This window comes from Musa acuminata, chromosome BXJ3-1 (assembly GCF_036884655.1).
Source record: "Musa acuminata AAA Group cultivar baxijiao chromosome BXJ3-1, Cavendish_Baxijiao_AAA, whole genome shotgun sequence".
NCBI lineage: Eukaryota > Viridiplantae > Streptophyta > Magnoliopsida > Zingiberales > Musaceae > Musa > Musa acuminata.
This window is the reverse complement of record NC_088349.1, coordinates 1,775,007-1,797,603: the sequence shown is the minus strand read 5'-3', so window position 1 is coordinate 1,797,603 and position 22,597 is coordinate 1,775,007. Positions and strand designations below refer to the sequence as shown.

Below are 22,597 nucleotides of genomic sequence, written 5' to 3'. Positions count from 1 at the left end.
TTCCTTCTTACATCTCAGAGGAAGGAAGAGAAACCACTCCCACAACTGCAGCTCAAACACTTCATCATCTCAGCCAAAGGAAGAGAAGAAAACACTCTGGCGTCAAGGAGGTCATTCATTCCAGCATGTAAACTCTTTGGGCATTCGACTACAGATCTCAGAAGCAGCAGCAACCCATGCCTTCTTATTTGCCTGCAAGTCCGAGACTCAAAAGAAGCTTTGTTAATGGTGTGGCTCACCATATAAGCGGTGATGGAGTCAGACGTGTAGTCCATGATTCGATACATAGTATTCTAATACAGTCGAGACTCGCATCCCCCCCACTGCTTGGAATCCACCCCATGACAAACACCAACTCGCTTCTTGGTCCACAAATATCACCACGTCGTATTAAGAGTCCGACGTCGACTGCGTCAAACCGCGTGTTGGGAACGTCGAGCTCGCTATTGCAATTGACTCGATCTTATTCGTATTAGGGAGTTTCTTTGACGTTGACAAAGTGACCACACCCTTTAATCCCTTACTCCAATAAGACTACGTGTATGATATCTGTAATTTTCATTAGGTGCACATATTTTTATCTAACTAAGGTCACAGCTCTCCAGAATTTTCTTCACAGTGATCCATTGGGATTGAACAGGCCTCATTTTGGCGTGGGCTGGGATAAGACTGACGGCAATTTCACATTGTAAACGCCCCTTCAATTGGGCAGCAAAAGGCACGGGAAAATTGTTCCACGGCGATGCTTTACCTACCTGTGGTTTTCTAACTTGTCACTGCACCTTTCCTATGGTTGGAAGCGAAGATGGGCCCAGGCGGGTCGCCTAATCAAATGATGGTACACGTGGCTATGAGGCAAAACGGTGACCGAGGAGAGAGAAAAGGTCCAACTAACATAACAAGAGAGGATGCCAAGAATAAACCAACCAACTAACCACAAAAGAAGGGAAGTGAAACCAACAGGGGGAGATCAAAAGATCCAATTCCAATTCCAATTCCTCCAAATCCATTTGATTTCTTTGAAGATCCAATTACAGGAGGAGGAGGAGGGGGGAGAGAGAGAGAGAGAGAGAGAGAGAGAGAGAGAGAGAGGGGGAGAGAGAGTGAAAAGGGAGGCTGATGGAGGTGCTACCTTCAATCAGTATCGTCCTTTGACCACCTCTACCCCTTTCCTTCCCCCCATCTTCCTCCACCCTTCCCTCCCCCTTCTCCAATCATCATCCGAGCAACAAACCTCCTTTATAAGGCATCATCGTCGACTCCTACCTTGATTCGTTGATGGTAATCTTATCAGCTATACTCCCCAGGGCAGGAAAGAATGGGCGCGTGCTTTTCCGCGGACGCCAAAATAAGAGGCGGCACCAGCAGCGCCGGCACCAGGTCGTCACGGAAGCAGCAGCTACAGCCTGAGCAGAAGAATAAGGCGCCGACGACGCAGCCGCAGCAGAAGGACAGAGGATCCAAACGGCGGTCGAGTGGGCTCGTGCCGTGCGGCAGGAGGACCGATTTCGGATATGCCAAGGATTTCGACAGCCGGTATTCCGTTGGGAAGTTGCTCGGGCATGGGCAGTTTGGGTATACGTTTGTTGCCACCGAGAACGCTACCGGAGAACGGGTGGCGGTGAAGAGAATAGACAAAAATAAGGTAATTCTGCAACCGCATATGCTTGATTTTGTTTCGCTGAGTTTGCAATTTGAGACTAAAATTTTAAGGATGCATACACAAGATAGGGTGTACAGTTTTTTAGTTCAGAAGATTTGTTGGTAGACAAATATAAGGTAATTCTGCAACCGCATATGTTGATAGATATGGAAGTTTTTCTTTAGCTGGCCTAAGGAATTGATGTGGATTAAGGTAGATTAAGTAGAGACAAGATTTGTTGGGACAAAAGTTGTTACTTTGTAATTTCTGATGTTGATTAATGCATTCTATTTCATCACTGCTACTACACTTCATTTTAGGACAGGTTAAGTGCATGTTGGAGCTGCAAGAGGTATACAACCATTTGACTTTGTAGAATATATTTGTTGGTGATAAGCAAAAGAATTAGCTCTAGAAGGGCTTGTACCTTATCTCTGTGAGCTTTTTGTGCGATTGATTCACTCAATCAGTTTGAGAACAAAAGAAAAGAACTCGATAACCTGGACCCTTTGCAAGTTTATAATCATCTGAAATGGTAGGACTTTATTTAGCACTCTGTAGGATAACCTGAAGAAATAGTTGATCTGAATATAGCCTTTGGTTAGTTTTCCATTCAGCAGGATTGAGACTTAGGTCTTAAATGAAAAAAAAAAAAAAAAAAGTCATCGAACCAAGCATGTGGGAGCTCTGTTATACAGTTAACTTCAATTATCATGGGTTTATCATGAATTTAGGAGTTCCTGAACTGGTAACAAGCCAGCCACTTCTTTTTTCAACTTCGCCCAAGAGATGGCCCTTCATGTTGTAACGAACATTCAAGCTCCAGAGTATATTTGTATTCTCATTAAAACCATCAAGACTCGAGAATCACAAAATGGTTTTGGGGGGAGGGAGAGATTTAGCAGGGTAAGCATTTCTTATTATCAACACTTGGATGATGAAGTTGGAGAAATCACTATTAATATCTGAAACAGATATTAATTAATGTATTGATTGGACAATAACTTTGGTGTACCTTTTAGTCCATACTGGTGGGAGAAGGGTGGGAGAGAGAGAGGGATTAATACCTGGAACCTTAATAACAGTTGGATTTGATGTTGGAGAAATGTCCTGTTTATGCCTGATAAACAATGAATAATATCATTCGACAATAGTTTTTGTAATTTATATTATACCAATTTATCTTAGTTTTATATTTACAATCTTCTAGAAAATTTTCAAAAGTGCTTTAACATTGTTGTAGATCGTGTGAATGAAGATTAAATTTGGGGAATATAGGCTAGCAGGATGAAATTAATATGTGATCTCTCATCATTATCAGCAGCCAATAAACCATTTGGTTGACATTTTTGGCCTTGAGTTCAGAAACTAACATGACATTATTACTATGTCAACATTGCCATACAGTAGATTCCTTTCAAGGTGATATCACTTTCGTGGGTCTGCTTCAGTGTTTAGAGTCTTTAGACCATATGCTTTTATCACAATCCAAGATTTTTAAGACATGTTAATAACCAGTTAAAGGTCATTTGATTTTAGGATGAGTAAAGCATCAAAAATCCATGAATGTGTGACATGAATTTTCATGGAGCTGTTGGAAGAAAATTGTTAATAAGTGTCATGAGCATATGCTATTACTCATCTTGAATATCTGACTCATAACAGGCAGATGTATCTAGATATGACTATTAAAACTATTTTACATTGCTTAATTAATTCAAATGGCCAAAACAAACAACTGATTGTAAGTATTTAACAGGTTCTTAAGTGTTTTAGTAGGGTGTTCAATCATATTTTTTGTGCCAGGTTGGAATTGTAAATGGATTTTAATCGTTAAGTGTCTATTGTACAGGGTGATGAATGTTCTATAAAGTAGTCAACTAACATCATTGAATGTGCCATGTCGAGATTATGAATGGATTTTAATGGTTAAGTTCATGAAAATGGCATCAGAAGCTGTGATGAGTTGCAGATGAGCAGCACAATAGACCTTATTGGATGATTTTACAAGGATTAAGGATCAATTGGAGAATCTCCTAGTCCATGTCGATAAATTTGAATATCTTTTAGTGCTGCAAAACTAGATTTGACTTTCTTGTTGTTTTTTCTATGAATTATCATGTAAACTAAGTCATGGATTTACATGTTTAAGATCTTCAAATGCATAGCTTCTAAATTAAATGTGCTGGTCAAACCATAATGCAAAGTTTCTCTTTGTTGATTTTTTAAGATCTGTAGAAGATAAGGAATAGGATGACCGACACAGATAATCAAATTATCCTTTTAAGCACATCTTTCTTAGATTCTTCCCGAGATTTATGCCACTATTATTTCTTTAGTTGAGACTAAAGCACGCTTATATGTGCTCATTAGTTACAAACAATCAATGAGTTTGCTGTAAGTAAAACAACGAAACCTTGAAGTCAACAGTCAACACCTCTTCAGTTGTTAACTTTGAAGTTCTGTAATTGATCATTGTTTATTTTCAGTCCCACTCAGTGATTGCTACCTGATTAGTTGATCAATGTTCTAGCCACTACAAACTAACAATAACTAGAGGCTTCCTTGATCTATTTAAAGTCAACTTCAAGAGCATTTCCCATGATCAATTTCCATTTATATATTGTAAAATGATCTATCTTGAAAATCAAATTTCTTGAGTTTAATGTGTGAATACTCTTGGTAAAAAATCATTATTTCACAGAATCATTTTTGTTCTTGACTGTTCTCATGAGCTTGAAAGATGTTTCTGGGAGTTCAATGTAAGCCTCAGACTTCTTTCTAACACTGAACTTCTCGCTGTTGAACAAGAAGACCTTGTGAAGCAGTGCGTCTACAAAATCCCTTCATGAAAAATTCTGGAAATGGTGAAGAATGTTGAAGAGCTCTATTGGAAGAATGGACAATGTCAAGTTGAAGGCCAACATCTCTCTCTCTCTCTCTCTCTCTCTCTCTCTCTATATATATATATATATATATATATGTATATGTATATGTATATGTATATGTTTATGTATATATATATATATGTGTATGTATGTATATATATATGTATATATATATGTATATTTATATTTATATTTCACTCTCTGTCCTTTCTATTCTTGTGCCTTGGGTTTCTTACCAGTCCAGCAACCACTGTTAGATATTACCTACTGCAGCTTCTTAACAACTAATCTGCTTTTCAGTTCTTAACTTGTGTTTGGTACATCCTATCCTGCAAAATTTCCAATATGTGCCAAGTGAAAAAATCGCTGAGTGATAGCAAATGTTATAAACAATTACATTGAATAAGTTACCAAAATGTCAAATCAAAACATTTTTCATCATCTAATTTTTCGACTAAACTTATTTTATTTGGAAAACTTAACAATAAACTAAAACAAAATTTTTATTTTTTTGTTTGTAATTGAAAAAAGTGATATGCATGATTCCTTAATAACCACATATTAGCTCTGTGAGTACAGGCCATTAAGCATTATATGGTGTCCTCCTTCTACATGTAGTGCTCACATCTTTAATGGATGGTATTTGTGTGAACTTTACTTTCTTTTCTGGTAGATGGTCCTTCCTATTGCTGTTGAGGATGTCAAGAGGGAAGTGAAGATACTGCAAGCCCTGAAAGGCCATGAAAACGTTGTCAATTTCCATAATGCATTTGAAGATGATTCCTATGTGTATATAGTTATGGAGTAAGTTTCTCTATTGTGTTTTATTTAGTAGCATGTGGAATTATTGCAATACAATATTCAAATCTCAATTCATTTTAAGTTGCAAACTTTCCCTTTTTTCTGTTGAACACAATTATCAGTGTGAATAATGAAATAAAGATCAATGATGTTCTTTCTTTTTGACAATTTTAAGGATTTATAACATGTCTAGTCAACATAGATGGATGGTATTTTCTTATCTTTGATTAATAGCAAGGAACTGACATGTTCACTTATCTTTAAATTATCATGAAGGATCACCAAATGCCAGGTCTGATCTTGTCCTTTTGTTTTTGTTGACCTTTTATTTTAAACCTGATATTCATTCTTTTAGATTGAATATGCTTCTGATATTTCTCCTAAATGTCAGAATATGCTTTCTAAAAAATCTGGTTATTATATCAGAAATGATAGGATTAATTTGTTGGATTTGATTTGTATGCCTAGTTCTTGTTAATATTATCTGTTCCAACATCCTCAGTCAAACTTTATGTTGAAATTTGAGACATTAGACACAATCATATAAAAGCTAATTCACAAATTTATTCTGGTTAATTTGTTCTGTAGTCAAACTTGTGACTGAATATGCTTTCTTTGATATTGATATCATGTTTGTTTTCTATCACTTTATCAGGTTATGCGAGGGAGGGGAATTATTGGATAGGATATTAGCCAAGTAAGATCTCTTAGCATTGTGAAAGTTAAGGCATTGACACTTCCCATTTATCTTCTCTGAGAATTAAAAAACAATTAGTGTTGAATAAATCATGTGTGATGGCTATAATATGAGTCTTTGAACATATTTGGCTGTCATTTTTTAATATATTCATCATCTGTTTTAAGCTCCGAGTATTCACTTCTCCGGCTGTAGTAAAACTTGGAAAAATAAAAACTGTTTCTAAATTGATGTTATCTTCCCAGAAAGGATAGTCATTACACTGAGAAAGATGCTGCAATAGTAGTACGACAGATGCTTAAAGTTGCAGCTGAGTGTCATTTGCATGGTTTGGTACATCGAGACATGAAGCCTGAGGTAAAATCTGAATGAATCTAACAGGATTTCTAAATTTCCTTTTAACAACCTAGTGAAGTTCTCTCGATGTTCGACTTTGAAAGCACTGTACATGTATCTGCAGAACTTTCTTTTCAAATCGAGTAAAGAAGACTCACCTCTAAAGGCAACAGATTTTGGCTTGTCTGATTTTATAAAACCAGGTTTGTTTTATGATGGTCCTGTCCAATCTTAGTGAAAGTTAGTCTTAAAATTTCAATACTAAATATTTTGTTCAAAGAGTTCTTGAGAAATTTACAATGGCTTGTTGCAGGGAAGAAATTCCATGATATTGTTGGTAGCGCATATTATGTTGCTCCTGAGGTTTTAAAGCGGAAATCTGGCCCTGAATCAGATGTTTGGAGCATAGGGGTGATCACTTATATTCTTCTTTGTGGGAGACGTCCATTTTGGGACAGAACTGAGGATGGGATATTTAAAGAGGTAAATTTGCATTTTGATTTGTAAGGTTATAATAGATAAGTGTGCTAATATTTCCCAAATTTTTTATTTATTAAAACTATTGCATACCTGATTCTCTTAAGGACTGTACTGTTGTCACATGACTCTGGAAAAATTTTCCTACGTTAAAAGCATTATGATTCAAATTTCATAGGGATAGGCTCATTAAATTATGTCTATGCATTTGTTCAAAAATTTTCTTCCTTAAAGGATTAAATTGATGTGAGTTGTTTCTGGCCAATTATGAACTTTGTGAATATTGCTTATTTTGTAGTCCAGTGTGGATTATATGATCCTTCTCCACTTGTATTTATGATACTTGTGTGATGGTTATTATACAGCAAAGGGTCGAAAAACTTGATCTCAAAATTCTTCTAAGTGTGAACTATTAAGTGTGTATACTATGTTATTGAAAAAAAATTTGTTTAAATTAGTCATTGTGGAGGAAAAATATCCTTGTTTCTTAAATCACTCACAAAAGGCATGATGCAAAATTTTCTTGGTTGGGTCATTATCTCATGGTATCGTGAAAATGCGGTATTGTATTGCAGCATTAGCCCCTTTAAATAGTTCCTGGAGGAAGACCATAAACCAGGCTTCTATTAGGCCTTGAGAGGCATCCCAAGAGAAATCAGTATTCTTGGAGCAGGATTATCCTAAAGAAAAGAGCTCCTCAAATCAAGGAGATTTGATTAACAGAGTTCATTGATGCTTGAAGATTGGATGATTTCAAGATTGAGATGCCCAAATTAGAATTGGATCATGTAAATCCTTCATTGAAGTCCAAAAGTTCATGTCCAGCAAAATGTGTTGGAGATTAAAACTTGATCAGCCACTTTTTTTAAAGACTATGATCTTTTAGAACATGAAAAAAAAACCAAACAAAGCTGTTAGTAGATTTTCTACTTGTCCTTTATGACAAAGGAGATCCAAGACAACTAATACAATTCCAAGGCACACAACAAATTTGGGACCCACAAGTCATATGCCATGTGTTATCCTTTTTCTTTCCTTTGGCCTTGTTTGGTGAAATTTGAGTGGATATTGAACAAGCATCTTATTTTTGAGAGAACAGCTTGGGAACCTTGGTAAAATGAATAAAAATTTCATGATCCACTTGGTTATAAGTACATTTTTGGAAATGAAATTCATTTTTCATCCTCTTTTACTTAAGTGTAATGGAAATTACCCTAGTTGATAAAGTACTTTTTATGCCAGCATATTTCAGTAGGTCTATATAGGAATAACTAAAAGGTTATGTATGTCCTTTTGCAGCATATCTTTTTCTTTTCCATTTTTAGCATAAAATATTTTTTTCCTTTCTATTTGCAGAAAATATAAGTATATTTGTTGTTGGTTCGCAGGTGCTAAGAAACAAGCCTGATTTTCGACGGAAACCATGGCCTACAATAAGCAACAGCGCCAAGGAATTCGTTAAGAAGTTATTAGTAAAGGATCCTCGTGTGAGACTGACTGCTGCTCAAGCTTTATGTATGTGTTCCACCTTCAGACCCTGATGTCAGTGCTTTAGTATCACTCTCCATGCTTTTTTCAATTAAAAAGGAAAACATTTCAACATTGATGCTTGATCTTGCTGCATTGTTGTTAAGTTTCTCAACTGCAGTTATTATGAACAATCTATCCCCTAGTTAACGGAATCTTCTATAAGTTATCATCATTCAGTTACATTCACTAATAAATTGCCTTCTGATTGATGTGCATCTCTGCAGCCCATCCATGGGTGAGAGAAGGGGGCAATGCATCAGAGATACCATTGGATATCTCAGTTCTAGCAAATATGCGAAAGTTCGTAAAGTATAGCCGTCTAAAGCAGTTTGCACTGAGGGTAAACAATATTGCACAAGGAGTTATACTTTGATATTATTTTCGAAAAAAATTCTTTTATAACCTAATTCATTTTTTAAGCAGGCAATAGCAAGCACTCTTGATGAAGATGAGCTAGCAGATCTTAAGGACCAGTTTCAAGCAATTGATATCGATAAAAGTGGCTCAATAAGCCTTGATGAAATGAGACAGGTTGGTCTTCTTAAAATACTTCTTTTGGAGTGTTGTGATTCTGGTGCTGGAATGACAAAATTTAGCTTTTTCTTGAAAATTGCTCTGTGTAACTTGCCAAACACATTTCTTTTTTTCTTTAACTTTCTTTTTTTGCTTTATGCAACTCTTCTGATGTGCTTGCTGATTTTAGGATTGCTTTATCCAAGTTTCATTGAGAACCTAGGTTTCAAGGATTTCTGAGGGGCAACAACTTGTTGCAATGGATGTGAATTTGGATCATAGATGTTTTAATCTATGGATTCTGAAGAAGACTTTGTTCATACCCTATTTTTGTGGTCAATTTAATTGTAGCATCTTGTGATGTTAGTCAACTTCTGCAAAAACTTCCTGTTGAAAGAAGTAATAATCATTGGTTTGGTGTCTATAAATCAGCATGTGCTTAGCAAAGAAGATTTAAGGGCTAAAACTCTTATGTCAATGCACCATTATGGGAATCTCCTACTGCTGGACAACAATTTTGAGTATTAGTTGCTTGTTTGGAATTGTGCTTTCTCTTCAGTTTCAACACATATCCCATTTTTGGACTTTTGTAGTTAAGTTGGGTAGCATTTAAATCATTTTAATGTATATCTTTATATTCCTATCATTTAGATCCTTTTGGTTTGGTAGCATTTAAGGAGCACTGCAGCGGTAATATGTTTCTTTTGTTTTACTCTGGATTTTGTTTTTTCTAAAATTGTAGATAAACTTTTGCAAAAAAAAAAATGTCGATAAACTTTCTTTCATTCTAAATGTCTTGACTATGTTCGTTTGAGCAGGCTCTTGCCAAGGATATCCCCTGGAGATTAAAGGGACCTCGTGACCTTGACATTCTTCAAGCTGTAAGTTTTAATATATATCCATACATACATACATACATATATATATATATATATATATATATATATATATATATGAATACTGTGCTATTTGCTAATTCCCTTGCCAATGTTTGTGTTCTGTGAAAAGATAAATACAAATGAAAACCCAAAATGAAAGATGTTAGAACAAATTTATACTGGTTAATACTGGGGGTTCTCAATTTGAAATTTACATTTTCATACATTGATGGTAGTAAGAAGATTCAAGATTTTGTACAATGTTTCAGACCAATAAATATTGATTACCTTCGTGTGCTAATTAATTCTGTAGTTGTCTCTGCTTCAATATCGTATATGCTAATATGTGTTAACGGATGGACTGATACTTCATGTTACTCTGCAGATTGATAGCAACACCGATGGACTTGTTGACTTCACTGAATTTGTTGCAGCAACTTTGCATGTGCATCAGATGGAGGAGCATGATTCTGAGAAATGGCGTTCACGTTGTAAAGCAGCTTTTGAAAAATTTGATGTGGATAGAGATGGATACATTACACCGGAGGAACTTAGAATGGTATATTTTGGTTGGCCTAATCTGTGTCTAGAGTTTCGTAGAGTTATCCAGAAAAACAATTATTTTGCCAACCAGGCAAAGTCCCATTAGTTGGTTCAACTTGAAAGTGGTTTTAGGTTCAAATCCATTTGGTGGTAGTCCCTAAGTATTTGACCCATGTAGTCTCATCAAAAGAAAGAAAAATCTATAAGTACACTAGGCATGGTTCCATCTTCTCCATGTCTTAATGGTGAAACAATAAGCCAAAATATGATATTCTACCACCATTAAAATTTTAAACTCTAGAAATTCTTTCACTATGCCATATGAAGCTTTTTTTCTTACTAGAAGTAGTCTACAGATTGTCTATGGAATAGACTAATATTGTAATCAGCAACAATTTCTAATTGGCAATCTGTGTTTTATTGCAGCATACAGGATTGAAGGGTTCTATTGAACCATTACTGGAGGAAGCTGATATCGACAAAGATGGCAAGATTAGCTTGTCTGAATTTCGTAAGCTCCTAAGAACTGCAAGCATGAGTTCCAATGTTCCCAGTCCATCTGGTGTAAGAAATCCTCAGAAGTTCTAAGTGATGAAGGCCCCTTTAAGAGGAGATCAAGATTGGCAGGAGCTCTAAACGCTGCCATCTTCACCATACTTGTGTTACATATTATGGATCCTTCACCGACACTTCTCAAGCTTCTTATGAAGAGCTAAGAAAGGTTAATGTTTCCTTCTCAACCATGGCTGCGGGTTGCAGGGTAGCTGTTAGAGATGAAGAGTTCATCAGTAAAAGGAACTGCAATGAATCATATACCATTGGATGTAGTAATTTCGTGGCATGCATTGTATATTATGTTGCTGAAGTTGAAAGATTTCCATCTCTCTCTCTCTCTCTCACCATAATGGATATATGATTGTGTACATACTGCCAATATAATTGTTCATCATCAAGATAGTTCTTCCATTTCCCTTTTTTTTTTTTTTTTAATCCCATACTGAGCTTAGAGGATTTCTTCTTTTATCTTTTCTTCGACAGTACTTCTGGTTGATCATTTTTACATCTTCATGGTATATAGTTTGGTCATTTTTCTTATCTAAGAGTTTCAACGGTGGGATTGCCTCTCGTCTGTAATAACAGTGAGAACGCATGGTATTATTTAGGGTTGGATTACCGCAAGCCTTACTGCAATAGTAATAACTTCTTCGTATGACCTCGCACACCCAATCACTAATTGTAGATGGCGCCATGGTAGTTGTTTGACTTTTATGTTCATTGGCCCTCCTCTCTCCACCAATGATGATTCCTCCGATGATCGACGACTAGATGACTACAAATGACAAACAATGGGTAATGATTCCTCGACATTCTTTTCTCTTTCACCTCTTCTTCGCGACGTGTAATATCTTCTCCCTCCTACCTCTTCTCAGTTTCTCCCTTCATCACAGCACCCCTGCCCCCTCATCGTAATGGTTACAACCATCTACCCTCTTGTCATAGTTGTTCCTACTCACCTTGTAGTCCCCTGCCCCTCCCCTCGTGCCTTTCTCCGATCCTCCTCTATCTTTCCTTGCATCTCACGTGGGTTATGATAATTTTATTTTTATTTATATTGAATATATTTGCTATGTATAAATTTTAGTATCATTAATTAGGTTTGATAATAATTTTATTTAAAAAATAAATAAAATTAATTAGAATGATACGAAGAACTCGTGAGTTCCTCTATCATTCCGTTGACATCTCTAGATTGAAGGTTGGTATCTACAATCGAGTATCAACTTAACGTATTAAATCAAATGAAATTGTGTTAATTAGAATCACATAGACAATGCATATTAAAGATATATATTTTTTTTAAAGATTTCTGAGAATTATTTACAAATTTATTGATGATAATATATTCTTGATTGCAATCAGCTCACATGGTTTATTATGTATAGCCACATTTCTTTGGGTTTTATCTATCTTTTATTATTGATTTTAATCTCCAGAAAGAAATGTGTGTTCTATACAAGTGAACAAGAATTCTATAGGGGGCGTCTCACTACATAGACCCAAGCAATTGAAATCCCTCTGCTTTCAGCAAAAGCCTATTGAAGGTGAAGAAGAAATGAAGCAGCAGCAGCAGCAGCAGCATTAGCTTTTCAACCGGTTACAGAAATATGAGTTGACATACGTCCAAAGTATATCAATGCAACGAGCGACCCGAATACAATGCATCTCAGTTAAAAGCAAAAACTGGATACAGAGATGATGAGGTAGTAGGCCTACACGCCTACCTCCCACGGAGAAGAGCCTTCTCGGCGGTGTCCACCTCCTCCAAGATGCGGGCCTTGCGCTTGGCGGGAATGGGCGCCGTGGGGCCGAAGCTTATGTAGTGACCGGAGACGGCGTTGAGGGCGGAGTACATGTCCCTGAAAGAGGCGCGCCCCAGCAGGGCCTTCTCCCTCCTGTACTTGGCCACCCAGGTGTTGGACGCTTCCCGCAGCTCCGCCACGGCCACCGCCACGTTCGGGTCCTTCTTGTCCATGCCGACGGTGTTGCGCACCTTGTTGATCACCTCCGCCGTCTCCCTCACGTACTCCTCGTCCGACGTGGCGAGCGCCGGGGGGGCTGCCGGAAGGAGCAGCAACGTCGCCGAGGTCGACAGGGCCAACGCCAGTTCCCGACGGCCCGTCATGGCTCGGCTGCCGCCCGGGGAAGCGCCGGATGTGGCGGTGGGCGGGGATAAAGATGAAGAGGCAACAGGCCGGGAGGAAAGGGAGGCGAGCGGTGGCGTTGGCTTGGAGGTGGGTGCGGTCAGGAGAGAAGAACAAGCCATCATGGCGCTGCCTCGGTCTGCACCGGACTTACCACTAGTCTCTGCTGATTTGGGCCGAGTGTTTGGACACAAGGACGAAGCAGGGAGAGAGTGACCGTTGCAGGGAGGCAAAGGATAAGGGAAGTCCAAGTGGTGGTCTTGGCTTCCGAGAGCATCGAGGGAGAAGATAAGGGAGAAGGGTTACGAGTGCCACGTTGGCTTATCTCCTTGCCCTGAGTTGTAATGTTGGGGTTGGGTTTGGGCTGGTCATGCGGCCTGCAGCAGTCTTCTTACTCCACGAGTTATGCACAAATACTACCATAGTAAGAGATTGATAATTAAAACAGTGGAAATAATTAATTCCAAAACTAATTCTGATCTTACCAAATCAGATCTCGCCACAGCCTCTTTGCTTCAGCTCCATAGGATCGCTTCCCACCACCATATATATACAAAAAATAACAACTATGGTTGGTGCTTTTGTATATACAACAGAGAGCCTAAAGACGAATACAGAAGAGATCTCCAATCTAAAAGTTGACAAAGAGATGAGTGGCGTATCTGTTGTGTTTAACTGTTCATGGATGGATACTGGATGGCCGATCACCAACCACTAGTCTTCCTCAAAATATTTCTCCTCGGCATCGTAATTAGCTTCCCGGAGCCAGTGATCGTCCAATCTCTCGTCTTTGTCTATCAGAGAATAATCGATATAAGCAGTATCCTCTCCTGCCAGAAACTTCTGCTGCATTACATGAGTGAACTGTTCCAGTAGATCTTGCATCTCTTCCGCGGACGGTGTTTGCTCCAAGGGCACTGCTGCAGCAGTGCTAGCACAAGTGTCATGGGCGTCTGGGTTAAGCATCTGCACCGAGGGAGTATTAGAAAGACCAATTCATGGCAATTCATATAATAGCTTCTTTATGAGAACTATATATAAACTTGACCAAAGCAAGCCCCATTTACATTATTTCATCACCATGGCAAATGAGGTGCTGATGGGGTTCCAGAATAACAATCTACAAGCTAGTAGTACATGCAAGGATGGCATGTGAACATTGAAAACCAAACAAATATTGAAGATAACCTAGCAACATCTCTGTAGGCAATCAACTACCCTAGTATGTATGTATATATATCGACTGCACACACACACAAACATATATAAAAATATATATGACCACCTATCAACATGTGTATGCTAACGGGAATCAGTATTCACTTTCAAATTTGACTGGTTTTGTACTTTGGTACTTCTAGTTGGATTTTGTCGATTAAGTTATTGCAAGAATAGTGTTACCAGAATCACATGTGAACGTTAGGTGGCTTGGTCATGAGGCATCGAATAGAAGAATAGAGAACACAGAAACATGATGAACTATGCTTGATATGTAACCTAACTTGATTCTCGCATCAGAGCATCAATGGTTACTGAAAAATCGAGAACCAAGTACACAAATCACCACCTATAAACATGACCACTTCTATGGGTTAAAACTGCAAGGATCTAGACTCGGGAATCTTGTATACAACTAGTCAATGACTCTGTGTGCAAGTATCGAATTTGTCGAGGAGACAGAATGGAGATGCAGAGACACAGAAGAATAGTATGATACATGTAATGAGTGTAAAATAGGCACAAAGTTGGGGACGAGGAGTGGGTTAGTGGTGGTGGAGAAGAAGAGGAGGAAGAAGAAGATGGTGATGATGATATGGCTTTAGAGGAACCCAAATTTGGGGACCCACCAGAGTATTGACTTCATGTTCAAGAAACGATATCCTGGCTACTTATGTTGCCTTCTTTCTTTCCTTGTGACTTTTTCTTTTGTATTTTGTTATATTATTTGACGAAGCAGGTTCGGAACGATCTATCAAAATTGTCATTGCTAAGCAGTGAGACTGAAACATACTATACAAAACAGACATACAAAATTACACAAAATTAATCTTCCCAATTGATAACATGAAAATTACACGAAATTGATCTTACTCCAGTGATTATATTTCTGTTGATTGTCATTCTCTTTCATAAACATTAGCAATTCTTTACTGCTCCTGGGGACCAATATATCAATTCCTTTGTGATACAATCAAAGAAAAATAGTATGATACATGTAATGAGTGTGAAATAAATCTCGAAGAAGTTTTAGGATCATCGAGGGATCTACTTCACATGTGATTATCATTTGATAGTGGAAGAGTTTGATAAACATCTAAGCCATGGATATGTTTTTGATGTCAGGTGTGGGTGTCGATGTGAGAATCCATGGTACAGGCGTACTCGATTCAAGTCAGTTTAGTTATAACCAAAATGCTGAACTCAACCAAAACCTTTGGTTTTCTAGTGTTCAGTTCCAAAACTAACAGAAACAAGATCAAACTAATATTCTAAGATAGATTTGTTCAGTTTCTTTGTTCCAAGGTAAAGAATTGATTGATAAAGATTATGTGTGAAGCATACTAGAAAAGGTGCCATTGGAGATGACAGTGACAAATGTTGATCCTGATGACATCACAAGCATACATGGACAAGAAGAGCATGTTGATCCTGATGACATCACAAGCATCCATGGACAAGAAGAGCATGTTGGATATGAATCAACATCTTCAAAATTTTCCACCACTTCTTCAACCTCAGGTGGTTATTGGAACCGGTGGCATCAAGATCCATTTATCCTATTCCACAAAGAGGGAGACGTGAGCAACAAACCAGAGGTACTCAACTCAAGGTTCCTGGAAGAAGAGGATAGGACCTTTATTTGGGGAGTGATGCATGTGTGCAAGGACTGCTCTTTGGACCAATCTGACCACCATTTGAGTCACAGAAATGTTCTCTCTGCTTGCAAAAATAAGGTTTTGTATATTGATCCTACTCAAATCCAATGCAGTGTACGAGTGATTGAATATTGGAGGTTAATCGAGAATAGGAATCTGAAATGCATAAAGCATCTTGGGAACTCTAAAAGAACAAGGCCATAAATGAAGTTCAAGGTGGCGCTGGAAGAGAGAAAAAGGATTTCAGGGATTACCCATGGTGCAGCACACTAGCCACTCCAGTGGTAGGTAAATAAATTTGAAGACCAAATCCTAAGAGAATATATTTGTTATCTATCTTATATCTCAAACCAAAACTGACCAAACTTGCAACTTAAACTAAACAGTACATTCTAAGTATTAATAACAAGAACGTCGAACAGACAAACGCATATGCCTGATTATACAGCATAATTTTATTGAGTTAGACATGTAATAAATGAAACCATACAGGTAAGGTAGACTACTGGACTGCATGAACAAGTCAAAATTAAATAGTACCAATAATTACAACATCAACAGCGAAGAATCTCACCGACATTATCCTTTGTCACCAGGTTAAAAATAATAAACAGGTTAAACAGCTTCCATCTGTGAAGTTGGAGATTAGTCCAGAGTTGAGTTATTCCAAGTAAATTATCCTATAAATCGTTCTTTTTTTTTAATCACTTTCAAGGACATAGGATGTTCTTAAAGCAGTTGCTAACTAAGATTAGACCATAACTCAGCCAGTCCGGATAAGTTTCCAAGATGATAGTTTCCAGATACACCAAAACAAAAGAATGAAATAGAAAAGAACAAAACATCCAAAGCACTTCTCACTGTCCATCAGCCAAAGGGTTAGGATTTGTGCACAGATATGAAAATTGAGGACTACTAAAGGTTGAAAAGTTGTATGCCGATATCTCATTGGACACTGAATTGGACAACCTTAGAAAGCATAAAGAAAGATGATGTATAAACATTAAATGGGTTGCTACAACTGCATCAAACACCATGCACATTACAGCCAAAAGCATGAATGTTGAATGGACGAATTTTGCATAGTCCAAAAACTAGTTAAAGAATATATCATGAATATTCAAGGGATAAATAACTTGTAGAATTCAATTGCTCGATTTAGTAACATTTTAAGAACTCTTCTCTTCCAATGAACAAATTCAGAATCGAGGTAAAAAGTAAAAGACTATGAAAACAAGTGCTTCCATTAAAAAAATAAAAAATTGTGGAAGTTAATGACTGGTCCATATGAAATACAGAGATATCATCCAATTTAAGATAAGAATATAGAGACAGATAATCTTTCAAAGAAAAACTTATTGAGAGGAAGACATAAATGAAGGATCTCGTAGAACATGAACTAAAAAACTAAGAATTTTCTCTTTGGCTCAAATTTATGAGACAAAATCTATACTGAGAATTGGTTCACAAAGGAATTGACATATTGGTCCCCAGGAGCAACAAAGAATTGTTAATTTTTATGAAATAGAATAGCAATCAACAGAAAGATAATCAGCTGGAGTAAGATCGATTTCGTGTAATTTTCATGTTATCAATTGGGAAGACTAAACTAGGCAATGGAATATCAATTTGAAAGATTAATTTCGTATAATTTTGTATGTCAGTTTCTATAACACGTTCCGGTCTTACTGCTTGGCAATGGCAATTTTGATAGATCGTTCCGAACCAGTTTTGTCAAACAATATAACAAAATACAAAAGAAACAGCCACAAGGGAAGAAAAAAGGCAACATAAATAACAAGATAACATTTCTTGAACATGAAGTCATACCTCTGGTGAGTCCCCAACTTTGGGTTCCTCTAAAGCCATATCATCATCACCATCTTCTTCCTCCTCCTCCTCTTCCTCTTCTTCCTCCTCCTCCTCCTCCTCCTCCTCCTCCTCTCCACCACCACCAATCCACTCCCTCTTATCAACCCCCAAGCGCTGTTGCTCCCCTCTGATCTTCTCCACCAGCATGGCCTCCTCGCATCGGCGCATCAATGTCTCTGACCACCGCTCTCCGGGCCTAGAAAGGCTCCTCCCGGCGGGGTCCTGGAACTTGCCCAGGTATTCGTGGTGGAGATAGGGTTCCCGTTCCCTCATCGCATCCTCCGAGAAGTACTCCCCGTCTTGAACCAACCGCTCCATATAGGCCCTCCGGCGATTCTTGACCGTCACCGACCTGGTCCGGTCTTCCTCCGCCGTGGGATTCCGGCCGCGGCGGAGCCGGTTGAGGTGCCATCCCACCTCGTAGTCCTGATTCAACTTCTCGAACTCGCGGAGCTCGTCGGAGGTAAGCTCGGAGCCGTACCGCTCTGAAGGGTGAGATCTAGGGTTACGGTGCGTTGACAGGTAAGGAAGGGATGGGGTAAGCATACCGAGGAAGATGGGAGCGTCGCGGGAGAGGAGATCGAGGAGGGCGGACTTGCGCTGGGCGTGGTCGGGGGCTTCGCGGTGCATGGCGCCGGGAAAGTAGAGGCCGTCGACGGAAGCCAGGCGCTCCGAGATGCCTTCCATGGCCGAACGCTCCATGGTTGCGCTCGCTCTCTGAGAGAAGAGGTTTTGGTTCGTAGAGATACTTATAGCGGGTCGGTGATCGATGGCGGCGGCCGGGGATCGATCGAGGCCTGTGCGGGTCGGACTCGGAGAGTCGCTCCTCTTTCCGGGTCGCGTGTGTGACGTCACATTGGATCACATCGCCCGCAATCAGATTTGGGGCCAATTGGGCCGGTCAAAGCAACATCAATTTGGGTCAATTACAGCTCAATAATCTATTCGGACTCGCAATTCCTAACATGTCACTTGAATTTTAATAATAATATTAAATATATAAGTTAAGCATTAGTTCTAAACTTATATGCGATGGAGATAAATATATCAAATATATATTTTAATCATAATTATCATTCAAAATCACATGATATTAGATAAAAAGTTAACGCTAGAAGAGTCAAGCAAATTGGGAGAACCGATAAGCTGAGACTAGATTGAAGATGTGAAGAGTAATTTTATCATATATATTTATAATAATATCAAATATTAAATTATATCTTAAAAACGTTCACGCATAAAAAAATTATCTCATTACGTATAGTATATTTGTAATACCCCTAATTAGTCTCATATCGAAAGTAAGTAAGATTAAGATTAATTTATAAAGGTCTGATGAGTGTACTAGTATCAACTTCAACTTAAGCATTTTGGTCAGTGGATTAGATCAAACGAAGTTGATAGGCTAGTTAGCCCATCAGACTCGAGTCTTAATATATATAGTTTGACTCCAATCAATTCATTGAATTTGCCAACCCCTCGATCACAATAGTTTCACCATCCCATATGTGGATGAGTGAAAAATCAATCCTCACATGAGATTAGAGAAAAAGGAAATCATGAGTAGATTCAGCATCCACTTTATTTATCATCTTTATCAAGAGGACACGCAGAAAAATAGTGTCATGTTCTAATCTTTCCAATCTATCAATCCCAATTTGACATGGACCAGACAAACAAACAGCAACGGGCAGCAAAATCCAACATGTACCAGTGCGAATTTGACGTGGACCACAACAGCAAGAGTCCCCGTCCACCTGCCTTATCCTTGCGTGGAAGCGAGAGCGCCAGCGGGCCCCCACTAACTGCCCCATCGCTGCGTCGACCGACCATAGAAGGAATGCTGGTTTGGTTCACACGACTACTGCCTTCAACGAATCAGTTAAGAACACTGCGTGGAATCTACAAAAGATTTAACGAATCTGCTGCACTGCATTGTATCCACGTGGCATTGTTCTGATGCATGCACCGTAGCATATCGACCGTTATATCTACTGCATTAAATGACCAAACCACTTTTACAGATTTACAGCGAGATCCTGCGTACTATTAGCTCCATCCACTAGAAACTTGCGCTGCTGGGCGTAACCAAGTTGTCGGGATGGTTGTGTTGCAGGTCCCATTCCCCCTCTTGATTTGTTCCTCATTGCAGCAAATCGCCGGTAGTGGGACACCATATCAACGCAAACTGTCGAGGTACGAGAAGAAAATGGACATGATGTCACCGAACATATCTCTATTCTCTTCTTGGCTCCTCTGCTAGGGAGAAGGCATTGCTCTTTATTAACAAGAGGAGGCGTGTCACCTTCCCCGGTCTCTTCTCTCCATCCGGCTCGATCTCTCTTCTCCGTTGGAGGAGGAGGAGGAGAACGAGAAACAAAAAAGAATCCCGAGACGAAGGATCCAAAAAATCGATCGAGCAAGTTAGGACATGGAATCAGAGTCGAAAATGGCGGAGATAGAACTGCAGCAACCGGACCGTGGAGAGAAGAATGATGCAGCGCCGCAATCAATCTTCGCCAAAGCCCATCGTCCTATCGATCTTAAAGTACATGAACGTCCAATCTTCGGTCCTTACCCGTTCTATTCAAGTTCTGAGTTTTCCCCTGTTGCATGTTAGCTTAAAGATTTTTCACTGTTGATTTCAAGTGCATGAAGAGCAAACTGAAAATTAAGGAGAAGAACTATTTTTGATTTCACAGTGAAAGGTAGAAAAGCATGTAGGCTAAGAAGCATTTAAAATGTGTCGTACAGTAGAGCGCATTTCGAGAAGAGAGTATCTAATTGATTCTGCCCTATGATCACCTTCGATGAAGTTGTTTGATGAGAGGTAACGGCAACTTGGTAATGAGTTCCATGCAGTTCGAAGACGTGGTGTACAAGATCAAGACGAAGGAGAAGCGCGGGGAGAACAAGGGAAAGCAGCGGGAGAGGGTGATCCTGAATGGGATTTCGGGTACAGTGTATCCGGGGGAGATGATGGCGATGCTCGGGCCCTCGGGGAGTGGGAAGACGACGTTGCTGACGGTGCTTGCCGGCCGCGTGGCACGCACTCAACGCCTCACCGGCAGCGTCACCTACAACGGGAAGCCCTTCTCCAGCTCGCTTAGGCGCAGGATGGGGTTCGTGATGCAGGACGACGTCCTCTACCCGCACCTCACCGTCACGGAGACCCTCGTCTTCACCGCGCTCCTCCGCCTCCCTGGGACCCTCTCGCGCCGGGAAAAGGCCGAGAAGGCGGAGGCCGTCATCGAGGAGCTCGGCCTCACCGCGTGCCGCGACAGCATCATCGGCGGCCCCTTCGTGCGCGGGGTGTCCGGCGGAGAGCGCAAGCGGGTGAGCATCGGCCAAGAGATGCTCATCAACCCGAGCCTGCTGTTTCTGGACGAGCCCACCTCGGGTCTCGACTCCACCATTGCCGGGCGAATCGTGTCCACCCTCGCGGACCTCGCCAAGGGCGGCAGGACGGTGACGATGACCATCCATCAGCCGTCGAGCCGCCTCTTCTACATGTTCCACAAGATCCTGCTGCTGTCAGAGGGTAACGCCATATACTACGGCAGAGGTAGTGAGGCCATGGGCTATTTCGCAAGCATCGGTTACTCCCCTGCTATGCCCATGAATCCTGCCGACTTCCTTCTCGACCTCGCTAATGGTACGTGGCCGCTCACTTCATCACGCAAACCTTTCGATCAGGATGGGACTGACTCGGTGCCACTGTGAGTGCAGGCATCTCCTTCAATGAAACAGTCGAAGGTACAGCATCTACTAAAGAAGCTTTAGTGGATGCTTATAACCACCACTTGCGTGGTAAGGTTGCAGAAGAGCTTTCAGGCCTGAGCCAACAACTTGATCAGCAGCAACACGAGGCGGAGAAGATAACGAATCAGTGGTGCACTACTTGGTGGCAACAATTCACGGTGTTACTGCAAAGGGGACTCAAGGAAAGAAGGCATGAAACCTTCGCCGGGAGAAAGGTGGCACAGGTGATTATATCAGCTCTCATCGGAGGAATCCTATGGTATGGTTCGGCAGGTCACATCCAGGATCAGGTCCTCTTTCTTCACTCGCATGATCGACACCATTTTATCTAGCAGCGAAAGAATCAGGAAACCTTCTACTGTTTACATGAGCTTCCGTGATCCTTCGTGCAGGCGGGGCTTCTCTTCTTCATCGCTGGATTCTGGGCTTACTACGCATCGTTCCAAGCAATATTTACATTCCCACAAGAGCGCACCATGCTGAGCAAGGAGAGGTCCTCCGGGATGTACCGGTTGTCATCCTACTTCATCGCCAGCACGTTGGGGGACCTGCCCATGGAGCTCAGCCTCCCTATCGCCTTCGTCACCATCACGTACTGGCTGGGCGGCCTCAAACCTGTGGCGAGCAGCTTCTTAATCTGTCTCTCGGCCTTGCTGCTGAGCGTGCTGGTGGCGCAGAGCCTAGGGCTGGCGATCGGGGCGTTCGTCACGAACCTCAAGTCCGGGTCGGCGCTCTTAACGGTGCTCATGGTCATCTTCCAGCTCGCCTCCGGGTTCTACGTGCAGAACGTCCCGCCCTTCATTTCGTGGGTCAAGTACGTCTCCTTCAACTACTACACATTCAAGCTGCAGATAGCGTCGCAGTACTCTCCCACCGACACATACCAGTGCACTCGCACCACCACATGCCCCGTCTCGGAGTTCCCCTCCTTCAAGTTGCTTGGCTTCGACAAAAGAGCCTTGTCTGTGATAGCATTGTTCCTCATGATGTTTATCTTCAGATTTATTGCTTACCTGGGTCTCTTGAGGGTTGGGATCCCCAAATAAGCCAATGGAACGACCCGAGTCTGGGGATGCAGAA

General features: G+C 40.2%; 4 protein-coding genes across 4 annotated transcripts; 2 read left to right on the top strand and 2 right to left on the bottom strand.

The window, feature by feature from the left end:
- The first annotated feature begins 960 nt into the window (after positions 1 to 960).
- Positions 961 to 11,271, top strand: LOC103978285 (calcium-dependent protein kinase 4). Its single transcript, XM_009394026.3, has 12 exons — positions 961 to 1,645; positions 5,204 to 5,334; positions 5,987 to 6,028; positions 6,274 to 6,385; positions 6,489 to 6,567; positions 6,678 to 6,847; positions 8,230 to 8,356; positions 8,596 to 8,711; positions 8,795 to 8,902; positions 9,703 to 9,765; positions 10,148 to 10,321; positions 10,732 to 11,271. Exons 1-12 carry the CDS (start codon positions 1,319 to 1,321, stop codon positions 10,891 to 10,893), a joined length of 1,611 nt encoding a protein of 536 aa, XP_009392301.1. The 5' UTR covers positions 961 to 1,318; the 3' UTR covers positions 10,894 to 11,271.
- Positions 11,272 to 12,408: 1,137 nt separating this feature from the next.
- Positions 12,409 to 13,132, bottom strand: LOC135628210 (photosystem II repair protein PSB27-H1, chloroplastic-like). Its single transcript, XM_065134766.1, has one exon. It carries the CDS (start codon positions 13,130 to 13,132, stop codon positions 12,584 to 12,586), a length of 549 nt encoding a protein of 182 aa, XP_064990838.1. The 3' UTR covers positions 12,409 to 12,583.
- A 589-nt stretch (positions 13,133 to 13,721) lies between these two features.
- Positions 13,722 to 18,570, bottom strand: LOC135628209 (uncharacterized). The gene is made up of 3 exons (XM_065134765.1): positions 18,304 to 18,570; positions 17,714 to 18,240; positions 13,722 to 13,973 (listed from the first exon to the last, which is right to left on the bottom strand). Exons 1-3 carry the CDS (start codon positions 18,455 to 18,457, stop codon positions 13,722 to 13,724), a joined length of 933 nt encoding a protein of 310 aa, XP_064990837.1. The 5' UTR covers positions 18,458 to 18,570.
- Positions 18,571 to 19,986: 1,416 nt separating this feature from the next.
- Positions 19,987 to 22,597, top strand: LOC135628208 (ABC transporter G family member 9-like). Its single transcript, XM_065134764.1, has 4 exons — positions 19,987 to 20,303; positions 20,618 to 21,410; positions 21,485 to 21,807; positions 21,910 to 22,597. The coding sequence occupies exons 1-4, from the start codon at positions 20,187 to 20,189 to the stop codon at positions 22,561 to 22,563; spliced, it is 1,887 nt and encodes a 628-aa protein (XP_064990836.1). The 5' UTR covers positions 19,987 to 20,186; the 3' UTR covers positions 22,564 to 22,597.

What these genes read in the sequence shown, in the direction of transcription:
- LOC103978285 (XM_009394026.3), top strand. Translation starts at nt 1,319, where the DNA reads ATGGGCGCGTGCTTTTCCGCGGACGCCAAAATAAGAGGCGGCACCAGC. An exon ending in TATGTGTATATAGTTATGGA is followed by an intron (nt 5,335 to 5,986) that starts GTAAGTTTCTCT and finishes TCACTTTATCAG; the next exon opens with GTTATGCGAGGGAGGGGAAT. An exon ending in TAAAGCAGTTTGCACTGAGG is followed by an intron (nt 8,712 to 8,794) that starts GTAAACAATATT and finishes TTTTTTAAGCAG; the next exon opens with GCAATAGCAAGCACTCTTGA.
- LOC135628210 (XM_065134766.1), bottom strand. Translation starts at nt 13,132, where the DNA reads ATGATGGCTTGTTCTTCTCTCCTGACCGCACCCACCTCCAAGCCAACG.
- LOC135628209 (XM_065134765.1), bottom strand. Translation starts at nt 18,457, where the DNA reads ATGGAGCGTTCGGCCATGGAAGGCATCTCGGAGCGCCTGGCTTCCGTC. An exon ending in CGACGCTCCCATCTTCCTCG is followed by an intron (nt 18,241 to 18,303) that starts GTATGCTTACCC and finishes CTCACCCTTCAG; the next exon opens with AGCGGTACGGCTCCGAGCTT. An exon ending in AAGTTGGGGACTCACCAGAG is followed by an intron (nt 13,974 to 17,713) that starts GTATGACTTCAT and finishes CCCTCGGTGCAG; the next exon opens with ATGCTTAACCCAGACGCCCA.
- LOC135628208 (XM_065134764.1), top strand. Translation starts at nt 20,187, where the DNA reads ATGGAATCAGAGTCGAAAATGGCGGAGATAGAACTGCAGCAACCGGAC. An exon ending in ATCGTCCTATCGATCTTAAA is followed by an intron (nt 20,304 to 20,617) that starts GTACATGAACGT and finishes AGTTCCATGCAG; the next exon opens with TTCGAAGACGTGGTGTACAA. An exon ending in CAGGTCACATCCAGGATCAG is followed by an intron (nt 21,808 to 21,909) that starts GTCCTCTTTCTT and finishes TCCTTCGTGCAG; the next exon opens with GCGGGGCTTCTCTTCTTCAT.